The sequence below is a fragment of the Scatophagus argus genome, chromosome 8 (genome assembly GCF_020382885.2).
Source record: "Scatophagus argus isolate fScaArg1 chromosome 8, fScaArg1.pri, whole genome shotgun sequence".
In the NCBI taxonomy this organism is placed as follows: domain Eukaryota; kingdom Metazoa; phylum Chordata; class Actinopteri; family Scatophagidae; genus Scatophagus; species Scatophagus argus.
The window spans coordinates 7,797,874-7,810,177 of NC_058500.1; the positions used below are offsets into that span (position 1 = coordinate 7,797,874).

Genomic DNA, 12,304 nt, shown 5'->3' on the forward strand with positions numbered 1-12,304 from the left:
GTTTTTGCTTTTTTTTCTTTTGTACAAGCCAGTTCAACAGTGGATAACAGGAGGATCTCTATGTCTCAAGTGACTATTCAGTCACAGAGGGCAGTCCCTGGTGGCATATAAAGAGAGAATAATTTGAAAATTGGTACCAGATTCCATGGGTTTACTTTTTACCCTTTGCACTTTTACTCTCATTATTTTCTCAGTATAATTTGCAGTAATGGGCTCGGAGTGAAGTACAGACAGGAATACAAACATGAAACCTAACCTGTGACCAAATCAGTTCACTGAGAGAGACATTGAGAGAGGGAGAGATATTGAGACAGAAACAGGGAGAGACAGAGAAAGAGAGAGACACACAGAGAGATCCCTAATGGTTTTAGCGTATGGACATGCCTGGCATCCCGATGGGTAATGAAAGTGTCATTATCAGAAGAGCATGATGACTTGGGCCCTTATAATATGCTTACAGACAACTTAGACCGATGCTGCCTGTCTTCCCTACTTTCTTTTACTTCCATTAGACCCAGGCTGTCTGGCTGTTTTCTATTCCCTGGGCTTGAGTTTATTTGAGTATTTTCAATACAGTTATTTGAGATGACATAATGAAGCACCCTGTACTCACTACAGTGGCAAGCCTCAATGGGAATTTGGCAGATAGATGCTGTTTTTTTCTTTTCTTTTTTTGAGGAAATAAGGGCTCCCGTTGCCTCCCAGCTCCTATAACTTGCTGACAGATTTTGATAACTGCAGTCCATGTGTTTGCCCTGTGCAAATCCTGTTTTAAAAATTGCTCCTCGAGAGATGGGTTCTGAAATGTGTGTTCGTCTGTGTGAATGACCAGTTAAATTAGAATTCTTAAATACAAATGAGCTTGTGTGTTATCTGTATACTGTGAAGCTGGGATTAATTCAGTAACAGAGCAGAAATTGCGCTACCTTCAAACGGAGGAGAAAACCTTTGAGCTGACAAATAGGCTATACCTTGAACTATAAATTTAAATTTAGATTCCCTGTCATTGTTGTCAAAAGGAGTCCATATTTTGGAGCACGGCCGCTGCTGTGCACCCTGAATGATTCAATGGCAACCAGAGCTTGAAAGGATTCCCGTTCATGTTGCTGAACTGCAATACAAAATATCCTGTTTTAATAAACACTTGCAACTTTTGGCAATATCACTGCATAATAGTTGTATATCTAACACTCCATCAGCAACCTTAACAATGAACAATGAAACTTGTCACAGACATACTGAAAAATGTCCAGTAGGCGACATCACCCCTTATTTATTTAATACTTATGGTTTTGCTGCTAACAGGAAATGATGTAATAATGCACAGGAAACACATCCTTGTTTTGCACTGTAGTCGTGCTTAAAGCTGAAGCTGAGCTTCACTTTCAAAGCAACAGTGACAATAATTATGTCATCTTATGTGTTAGCATGCTAACATTAGTGATTGATTAATTAGGTGGCACATAGTGCAGCGTCAGAATGTAGTGCATAACTTGTAGGGAAAAGTGAAGAAAAATACATCCTGATCATAAATACAAAAGTACTCTATTTGCCAGTATTGGGTGGAGGATATCAAACTTTGTGCAGGGTCACTAACCAGATGTGCAGGGTCACTAACCAGGCTGCTTGGGAGTGAGCACACTGGAAGTTATTACCTAATTATAATATACAACATTCACCATCCTGTCATCACAAGTCAAATTATTCTGATTGTTAATGCTCAATAGAACAGTGTGAACTTTTTAGAAGTACTCAAAATAACACATTTATTGAAACAGTGACATTATTTTCCCCCTTTAGCCATAGAGTATCTACTCTCCCTCTGTTGTTTTCTCTTCAGAAATGCCACAGAGGGATACAGAAGTGATTCAAACATTTCAGAGCAAGTATAAAAAGTTCATGTTTGTACTGGAAGGAACAGTTCTGTAAAATCATGAATCAAAGTGTGTGCTGCTGGCCTTGTTAAAAAAAAAAATACCATGTACTGCAGTTCTGGAGTTTAAATCACCTTCTCTCAATTTCTCATAGAGGAAATTGGGGAAAATGATATGTAATGACTGCTGAAACAAAACAAAAGTGAGCAGTATATCCGAACTTTAGACTGATTGATGGGAGTCAGAGAGACCATAATAATTGTTGTTTGAACTTGTGGCTCTTGTGTCAGTACATTTATACCAAGCTGAAAAGCACTGTTTCACTAAAGACTCTCACAGACAGCTCATTGTCCTTTTAGCTCCCCTCCCTGGTAACTGAGAGCACCATTGTCAGCTCAGCTGTGATTAACAGTATTTACTGCACAGTTAAAAGCTTACTAAAAGGCCACTAAAGCTATGGAAGTAACAACTCTGTCGCAAATAGGTGACGGCTGAGCTATTATCCATGTAACAAGTGTCTGTATGTTCCTGAGGTGAACAGTTTGAGCCAGCAAATGACTGAATGCAGTTCTGAGCTGAAAACATTCAGAATGAACACAGACAATGACGCTCGTATAGTAGTCACAGTAAACACAGTCACCGAGCTTCAGGAAATGTTTCGGTTCAGAAAAATTATTAATAATTATAAAACTGGTGTGTGCTTTACGTGACTAAGCAAACAGTAAGCCAGTGGAGGAACAAACTGAACAGCCGGAGGCTTTTCTTCTCAAGCGGTTGCAGGACTTGCAATATATTTATCACTGAGTTAGCAGAACTTTGCAGTTAGCAGTGCAGTTCTTCTGTTTCAGTGGATTTGTTGTAAATATTGCGGGTGGGGGTGCAAGTAGAAAGAGCCACAGTGAGCTGGTGGAGAAAGAGATGCAGATGACAGACTGTATTGTGGTGTATGGAGTCCGCTGAGTGTGTGTGTGTCCCAGCATATCTGCAACACATCATCAAGGTAAACAACACCTTTTACCTGCTATCCCATGTAAACCACTCATACTGTGAATAGCCTCACCTCAGTGTGAACATCTCCACACTTACTGAAAAATGGCATTTTTTAAAACTATGACTGTCATTCTTTCCTTATTCTTAACAATTTGACATTACCGCCAACTTTTTCAAGCTGTAGTTGAGTTGTAGTTGCTGAACCACACTGTGTGGACATAACAGGAATAAATCACTTGAAAAAAATATATATATATGTATAGTTTTTTTACAGAATCGTCTAGTGTCAAGTTCTGACTGATAAAAAACCCACTCTAAGACTCACACGCACACCACAACGCAGACAGACAGAGACGGACCTGTCACTCACAACGTTTAACAGGACAAAAATCATAACCATGTCACAGAGCCCATCAGGGATAAAAAGCTCTGTGGACAGGAGTGTTGGAGCTCATCTTTGGGACCAAGGGATTGGGGTGAGAGAGAGATGTGGTTAAATGTCTGGATATCACACAGAGAAAATTGGCTGGGCAGTCGCCCACTAATGCAGAGTCATACTCTTTTTGACAGGATTAGAGCCCATTGGCTCACTAAGCAGATATGGAGACCAACCTGCCAATCAGAGACAACAGAATAGAAAGGTCATTAGTACCTCAAAAGACCAGACAGACCAGCCTCAATATTATTCAGATCCTTGTATATGGAAGGGCTTTACGCGTCCCTGAGACACTGTTCAGTGCATCCACATATAATAGGCATTACTGAACTGCATGCACACAGATGTAAGGCCTTGTGAACCCTCTTCAATCTGAAAAATGTTTTAGCAAAGATCTGATGGTTCAAAGAGCTAAGTTCATTTTTGTGAGAGGCAATGAGCTTCACTTTCTAAGCCTGTGGATGAAATATCTCCTTTACAGTCTTGGTGACAATAATTTATTTGTTAAGAAGGGTAGGCTGAGTATTTTCATTCAGTGAGTTGATCAAGTAACAGCCAGTGAAGAAATTCTGTGACGATCTATTGCTCTTGAAGAATTTGTGAGTCAATAAATAAATGCCATGAAAATGATCAAGGCCTGTCAATAGATACAAAAGCTCCCATTAAGATGGGCTCAACTTGCACATCTAGTTCTGTTTTCTTTAAATTAAGAAAGTCCATCCTTTACTACATGTCACAAAAATCCACTGGTGGTGTTTTATCTTGTGGCAACATCATACAGGAACAAGCTTAAGAACCCATCAATGTGATGAGCTGCTCTTATGTGTTTTTCTACCGCATTAAGTAACAATGCTGGACCATAGAGGAGTGGTGGGGATTATTGCTCACTTTTATATGTTTTCACTCGTGCTCATCACCTGCAGGTCATACGGTATACCTAATGCACACGTGACTTGTGCAGCTAATCGGCCTTCTCTGCTCGCCTCGCCTAAATGGAGCCAAGTAGGATTTTTTGAACAGTAACAATGGGAAGTGGATGTTAAAGCAGTTAATGCAGCGCACGTCTGCACGATCAGTTAACTGTTGAAGTCTAATAATGTACATATCAGATGTCGAAGCTGCGTGGTTTTAAAGCGGTGTTGGAAGTTTCATGGCTAGTGATTAATGAGTTTGCCATGCATTTGTGCAAAGGGACTCGAATCATGGTTTACCGACCCTTTCATTTGGAACCATAAAACCGCCGAGCCCTTCAGGTGGGCAAAGGAGAGGGATTAAAATATCGGAGTCCTCGGTAAGACGTCAGAGGTACGGCTGTTTGATCCAAAGCTCCAACGAGTGTTTCTTTAAGTGCGTGTGTGGAGTTTTCCTGCACTGGGTGATAGGAGGGGTTGGAGAGTGACGCTGGCTGCGCCTTGGAGCTGAGCGGAGCGCTCACCTGCAGATGAGAGAGCCGGGAAAACTCGGGGCAGAGCTGCAGCACACTCACGGAGCGCAAGGAGGGACGTAACGAAGAGTCCGACGAAGAAGGGAGGAATTACACAAATACTGGAGAAGATTTGCGAATCGAACCCGTTTCTGGTTTCTCGTCCAGGCAGCCCTGGCTCGCTCTCTCGCCACCATGAGAACTGACTTCGCTCTGGTCCTGACAGCAGCCCTTCTTCTTGACACATTCTGGGTGAGATTTCTCCTTTTTTTTAATGTAGTACACCTTGTTCTTTGTATTGGAGTTGTGAGAGTATGAGGCACGGCGTCTCAGGGTGCGCGGGTTGAAAGCAATAGCGCGTAAGCTTCAGTAAAGTCAGAGAGTCGGATGGGGTCCAGTGTCAGTCCAGTGAGCTGCTGCTGCTGCTGCTGCAGCGCAGCGCCGGTCGTTATTTCCCTCACAAGCACGCTAATTGGTTCCCTGATGAATTTCATTGTGTAAGAGGGGTAAAAAATAAAGAAGAGTTAACAATCCGGTGTTATCCGCGCTGATCCTCGTCAGCTTTTCTCCGGCTTGCAAAATCCTACACAAGTTGAAATGACTGCACAATTTAATCTCCGGCGGTGATACATTTATTCTTCACCAAACTCATGTAGTCATATCGCTCATTTTAGTTGTACAATCACCAATAGGACTTCATCCAATAAAAACCAACAGCCTACATTAAGTTGAACTTTAGTTAGTTCAACCTTTTCTTGTCATTTAATCAATAAACTCTGAATTAAGTCGGCGCCCGTGGGCTACTCTGAACGGCGCACCAAGCAGCTCCGCTTCATCTTTCTCTCTGCTTTTGTGACTAAAGTCATCGCTCTCCTATTTACAAAATTTAGTAAAATGACACAGAAATACTCCACTCTACCGTTTCTCCCTCTTGAGAGGAGAGGACCTTGTGTGTTATGCCTCCTTATCAGACTTGAGCCACCCTTGGCACCGTGTGTGTGCGCGCAGCCACATATATTTGTGCTGCAGCGGATCTGATCGTCCAATTTAGCCAACAGTAAGCATTATATGTTGGGTGCAAAGTTTTCTGCAGACCCTTTGAGTAGTGCGCACGCACACACACACGCACACACACTCTCTCTCACATACACTGCCCACTTCTCCCGTTCTCAGGATCTCTGCTGGAGTAAGAGAGCCACAGTCAGTGTCCTCACCGATTCTGCTGCATTCATGCAGTTTTCCTTTTTGCGCACATCACTTAAAATACTAAAGAAAACAGTCCTCATTTCATCATGGGCTGGCTTCTTTGTTTAGTGGGTTACAAAGCACTTGTTCTGAGACACAGCAATTAAATAGTATTTAATCAGCAATGTGTCTACCCAGGAGCATATGGTTGATAAACTTGTTGAATATGTTTCTGCTAACTGCTATGTTCTATGCTCCTTTTGTTCAAGGCTCCGGGCCAAAGAGAAGTAAGAAATCAATAGAATCTATGTTTATCGATGTCTTACATTTCATTCTCTTTCTTCCAGAGGAATAATGGGGAGCATGCTCCCAAAGGTCCCTGCCAAGCTGGCTTCTCACAAAGCTTCTACTCGGTACTGATTTCAAGGGATGTACTGCAAGGCCAGGGCATACTTAAAGGTAAGGCTTTTAATAGGCCTCTCAGTTCTTTCATGTTTTGTCAAGAAGACAAAACGTGTCAGTAAAAGAGCTTTCTGTAAGGTCACTGAAAGGAAATTTGTGCTGTGATGAGTTTTCTTTCAATACCAGACTGTGTATGTGATTTTCAATTTATTGAAGCACCACTTATGTACATCTGCAAAATTGATGTAAGACTTAGAAAAGGTATATAACTATTGAATTCTTTATACATTTGAAGCCGACCATGATTGTAAACAGCTGCAACTGTTGGTTCTGGAAATGACCTGATCAGGGACAGCTTTAGAGGTAGTTCACTTGTTTGCTGTTGTAACATTATGTTGCAGTGTCGCAACTGAGGGCTTCAGACAAAGCAAAACAAACAAAAATGTACGTAGACTAGATTTTTTTTTGTTGTTTTTGTTGCTGTTTATTGCAATCCAAATACTTTTCTGTTACTCTTTTCCTATGTATGCTGGATTTCATCTTGTTTTTTTGTATTTAAATTTCCCTGCATTATTATTATCATCGCTGTCTTCATTATCACTTATGTCCCCCTACTGTCACCTTCACACCACAACGTCTTACCCAGTTGTATGTGTGTTGCTCCGATTACACAGTGAGCCCACTGAGTTTGAGGGCCCGATAGTGCAGGAAATGGAATCGACATCCTGTGTCTAATCTGGCACTGCTCCTGCCAATGTGGGCTAATTGCAATTCTCTATTGATCCCAATGGTTTTTTTCTCGTAGCTCAGCTAAGCTGTATTGTTTTGCTGTGGGCGCACAATAGCTCTTTTGTGGGTCGACTGTGTCTTCGGCAGCTGCACAGTATATATTTCTCACTCTCCTTAGCAGGGAGAGACCTGGCGGGGATACAGCTGTCTAGACTCTCTCTCTCTCTCTCTCTTGAGTTTGCACTTGCTCAGGCATACACGCATGAATACAAGCATTTTAGGATAAGGATATACAATACAATAGGATTGAGAATGTAATATTTTTTATTGTTTTCTCTCTTCTGTCTATATTTGTTGTTTTCCTTTTCTGGAGTGGTGTAAGTCTAAGGTATCAGCTTGATTTTAGTATTTCATTACCTTCAGTGTATTGTAGCCTGGTTGGAAGTGGGATTGGATATAGCATGTCGGCGCTGGCAGTGAACTTGCTGTCCGTGTGGTAGTGATGTCTTCAGCCCAGCAGGGGGTGTCAACACAATCACAAACAATCACAGAATGAGCCATCACGGTTGCACAGGAGCCATTTATTTCAGACAGCATTATTTATCCTGTTTAGTCGCGGGGAGATGAAATTGTCTCTGTGTCTCCTTTCAGGCATAAACTAATCTTTGGTAGTCTAACAGGGTTGTTTTTAGTTTTAGGAATTCAATTTAACACAAACAGTAGATGCTGTAGTGTGATTCCTCTGCACACTGAGTTATGTATTCTCGTATAAGCCACACAGAAGTCAGAGTCAAGCATTGCTGTGTTATCAGACCAAATAGACAGTCTCCACTCATGAACAGTATTCTCTCAAATCACACTCAAAGCATATGCTTCAGCTTAACATGCATCATTTGTTTGCTTTGTGTTGTTTGGAAAAGATCCTGCTAAAGTAACATGTGCTCATCTTTGCTATGACACACTCACAGCTGCAATGTCATCTTCGTGTGCGTTTGAGAACACAGCTGCATTGGCAAAGCACAAGCACAGATCACATGTGATTTACAGGGATCAGGCAGTTGATTTATAGTTGGTAAGGGTGTCACTGGAGGGAGGCAGGAAGCCACTATGGAAAGGCTTTAATAATAACATTGTTTAACCCAAAACCGTCAAATGGAGGCAGGAGTAATGACACCCACTTATGCGTACTCACACACACATGCACATGCGCGCACACACACACACACACACAAACATATATATGTATTCATGTTAGCCACTGGAGGAATAATGGGAAGGACAGAACTAGGACCTTGACCATGATGGGGAGGATGCCTGGGTCTAGACAGGAGGTCAGCAGGGAGGAGGAAGAGGGTGTTACATTTCACATTTTATCATTTTTGAGTCACTCTCAAGTACTGAATTGTCTGAAATGTGTAAGACTTGTGATAAAACCACCAGATAACATAACCAAAGCTGTGGTCAAAGCTGGGGCTAAATTTTAATGCAATTTTTATGGTTTTATCTCAGATATGTTGTCCTAGGTAGGACATAGAGTCGGTATAACTTTGATAGTGCATGTTTATGTACAAATAAAGAAAGCAATTCACTCTTTGCCTTTTATAGATCCTCAGCTTTTCTGTTTGTTTAGTCATTTCTTTATTTTCAGCTTTTTTATGAGTCAGTTTCAGCTTTCTCACAACTTGACTAAACTTCCTCCGATGAGCAACATTCAGATCACTTCTTAAAAATTCTAGTTCTTCCAGCCAAATGAGGGTTTTCATTGATAAACAAAGAGCATCCAATAAAAATTTAAAATTATAAATTCTGGATCCTACATTGTTTCTGCTGAGAGAAGCCTGCCAGTTACCAAAGTTAATGACTGGAACACATAAAAATATGGCACTGCTTAGGTTGTACTGGTACATTATTCAGTTGGATTGTAAGGTGGACATTTAATGGTGATTTTAAAATTTGACTTGCCTATCTTACAGATCATGTTGGATTAAATGTTGGTCGTGTTTACATTTTAGTAGCAAACTGATTACTGTTTTAAATTCCCTCCAAAAAAAAAAAAAGCTGTTGTATGAGCAGTAGATAAACAGCAGGGGCTTAGGATGGTGAGATAATGGGTTTATGGGGTGTGAGGTGTGTGTGTGTGTGTGTGTGCGCGCACATATGTACATGTACTGTGTGTATGACACAGTCCGTGCTGAGGATGCCCACTATCTTTCATTCCTAGATTTTCTTAAAGCTATGACAGCTTTACCATTCACACACTCTGGGCATCATTAGAGTTAGAGCTCTGCCACACACACGTGCACACACAACAGTTTCCTCGGCTGTGAATTCTGTGTCACAAAAATTCTGTTTTGCCGGTGTTCATCAGTGTGTAGAGAAGTATTTTGTTGTTAAAATAATTTGAAGGTTTGATATTTGGATCGACAATAGATACCGTCGTGATGTTTGGAGTGTTTTGTATCACACAGACGAGAGAGTATGAGTTGGGCCTTGGCCAGACTCAGACAGATAAACAGAGCCAGCTAACGTAACCTCATCTCATGTGTCCCTGCATCCCTCTGCTGATTCTGTCTCTGGTAATGAAAGCCAGGGTTGGTGGTTTCAGCTCAGTGAGCCCACTCTGCTGACCTTGGAGTTTGTTTGGGTTACTGGTGGTTTTGGGCAGCCCTCGCTTTCTCTCTGTGTGTGACTGTGGTTGTGTGAGTGAGAGAAAGAGTGAATGGGGCTTTGGTAAATTCTGGGCTTCTTTTTGGACATGGGAGTACCTGAGTTATAGTGATGTTGATGTCCTCAGTGCAGCTTCTCAAAGGGAACTGTAGATTTTCTCTGCAGTCATCACTTTGTTTTTAGAAACTCCACTGATGCTTGACTCTGTTTTAAAAACTTGATCCCTGCAGTAACTCATCAGCCAGAATGAATAACATAAATGTCTGTATTAAAGCGACCATATCCATCCTTAACCCTCCTGGCCAGGCTCAGAATTGCTATTGTATTCACAAATACATTTTCTGATGCACTGTAAGCACGCTTTCGCTCCTGTACAAACACACACTCCCTAATGCTCTTACACTCACTCAACCAGGGCCTATTGCAGTATCTTTATATGCTGCCGTTCAGTAGAGATTCACCATGCGGCTGATGACATTTAAATCTTGCCTTTCTGACCCAGATCCCTCCTCTCTGCATTCAGTGCCTCTGTCATTTTCCTAGCACATTATGGCTGTTGCTGAGGAGAAGGGTAACCAGAAACCAGGAGAAATGGATGGGAGTACTTTGCATTCTGAATAAAACAAATTGTTCAGAGTTGTAATTTTTCTTCAGGATAAGATTTCCAAAGATCTCCCGAAGCGAGCATGCAGAAGGCCCCCGGTGATGAGTCTCACTTGCCTCGTTTTGTGGAGCTTTCCTGTGAGGAATTTTTCAAAATCCAATAGCCAGGCTGTTACTCTGCTTTAGGCTTTGTATTCTGAATATCATTTTGCAACTTGAACTGCTGCATTTGATATACAGTAAGTGTCAATTTCACCCCCAGATTACTGCACATAAGTATTTTCATAGGAAAAAGTGGCTCAGTATCCAACAACCTCACAGGATTGTCTGTTGTAGGTATTAATAATACACCAGGAATTAGCGTAAAATTATCTTCCCTCTAACCCAAAAATCAGAGCTGACACGCACTCTTCAGTGGTTTAGACTGCCGGTGGTGTAGGGACACAAGGATGACTCATAGGAGCCTAAATAAAGGATAACATTTCTTTTCACACGCTACAAAGGGATGGACAACACATCAATTTTCTCTTTCCCTTCAACCTCAAACAGAATTAGATTGTTTTGATTTCCTGTTTACCTTTTGCCCCAAATCTCATGATACACAGCCTGCAGTGTTATCTGGGTCGATAGCAGACAGGCGTCCTCATGGAGATTAGACATTGTTGGAATATGGCCTCCGTTGTTTCGTTCTGTTTCTGACTAAATTATTCTCATTCTTTTCTCTCATTATTAATTTTGGATCATGGTGTCTTACTTCATTCTAATCTTTTTGTGAAGTCCTATCTCTCCACGAATCTCTTTTGTCACTGTTATGAATCATTCCTGTTTTGTGTATGCGACCCTCTCTCATATAATCATCTAATCTCTGTTATAATGCAAAATAACAACACAAATCCTTATTCTGCCTCTGCCATCTGTTTGAAATATTACATGGTTTGTGGCTAATTTTTGTGAGGATATTCAGTCATGGAGACTGGCGCAGACACATCCGTTTTCCATGGTTATTAATTACAGAAACGCATGAGGCTGAACATTTGTTGGATGCCTTAGGAAACAGTGAAGACACTACAGACAAACCGAGGTGCTGGTTTATGCTCTTCATGCCAAAGGCTAATCTGACCTCAGGGAGCTGTTACAAATAGCCAGTTGACACATATTTACTGAATGTGTAACCTCAGGCATGATTTATGTCTTCAATTGTTTTAAAGAATCGTGTAAGGATTTCCCAGAGAGGCTCATATAGATGATTTAGCTACGTGGTTGAGCGTTTCTTTCCCTGTTAAGGTCTAGACATGAGTGGTTTATGACAAAAGCAAAAGGGGGGGCTAGCGTTACACCTGCAGGAGTTCCTTTTGATTAATACCAGTAGGCTTGGGAACCTATGCTATGGAAACAAGTGTGTGCTTTTGTGTGCGTTCTGTGGTTGGACGTGCTAGGTGCACTGAGGTAGTTGTCCGGTGCTCTGTGCATTGTGGGTATCATCCAGGTTTTTCCAAGCTGGTCATTAGAAAGGCAAGCAGGAGAGAATGAGAAAAGAAAGAAAGCAGGTGGAGGCCATTATTTTTTAATGAGATTTTTGACATCTTCTCCCTTTGTTTTGAGAGCAGGGACAAAGGAGACGGGAGGGAGGGGAGAGGAGAGTGCATGAACAAATGTGGGAGACTTCCTGCAGATTGAGTTACTCTGCGGTGTGTGTGAACTCTGCATCCTTGTCATCTGCTCGGTACATTAAGAGACCTCCTGCCTTAGCATGATGGGCCTTCTGGGGTCCTACAGGACCAAGGTTATAGCCCTCCTGAAGACATTAAATCCGTTTAAATACTTTGCTTGGACTCCAGCTCTTTAATGCACAGATGGTCTGTATGGGCTATGAAGGCTGTAAGATGACAAGGGGACACAACTAGCTCTCTCTTTCTCTCTCTCTCTCATGCACACACACACACACACACACACACACACACACACACACACACACACACACACACACACACGACA

General features: G+C 41.7%; 1 protein-coding gene across 1 annotated transcript in view; it reads left to right on the forward strand.

Moving 5' to 3' along the window:
- The first annotated feature begins 4,256 nt into the window (after positions 1-4,256).
- LOC124062862 (cadherin-4-like) overlaps positions 4,257-12,304 on the forward strand; it is a 204,458-nt gene continuing 196,410 nt past the window's right edge. Inside the window, exons 1-2 of the mRNA XM_046395895.1 lie at positions 4,257-4,975; positions 6,256-6,367. Coding sequence (XP_046251851.1) covers positions 4,919-4,975; positions 6,256-6,367 — 169 coding nt within the window. The 5' untranslated portion in view covers positions 4,257-4,918. The remainder of the gene's footprint in view (positions 4,976-6,255; positions 6,368-12,304) is intronic.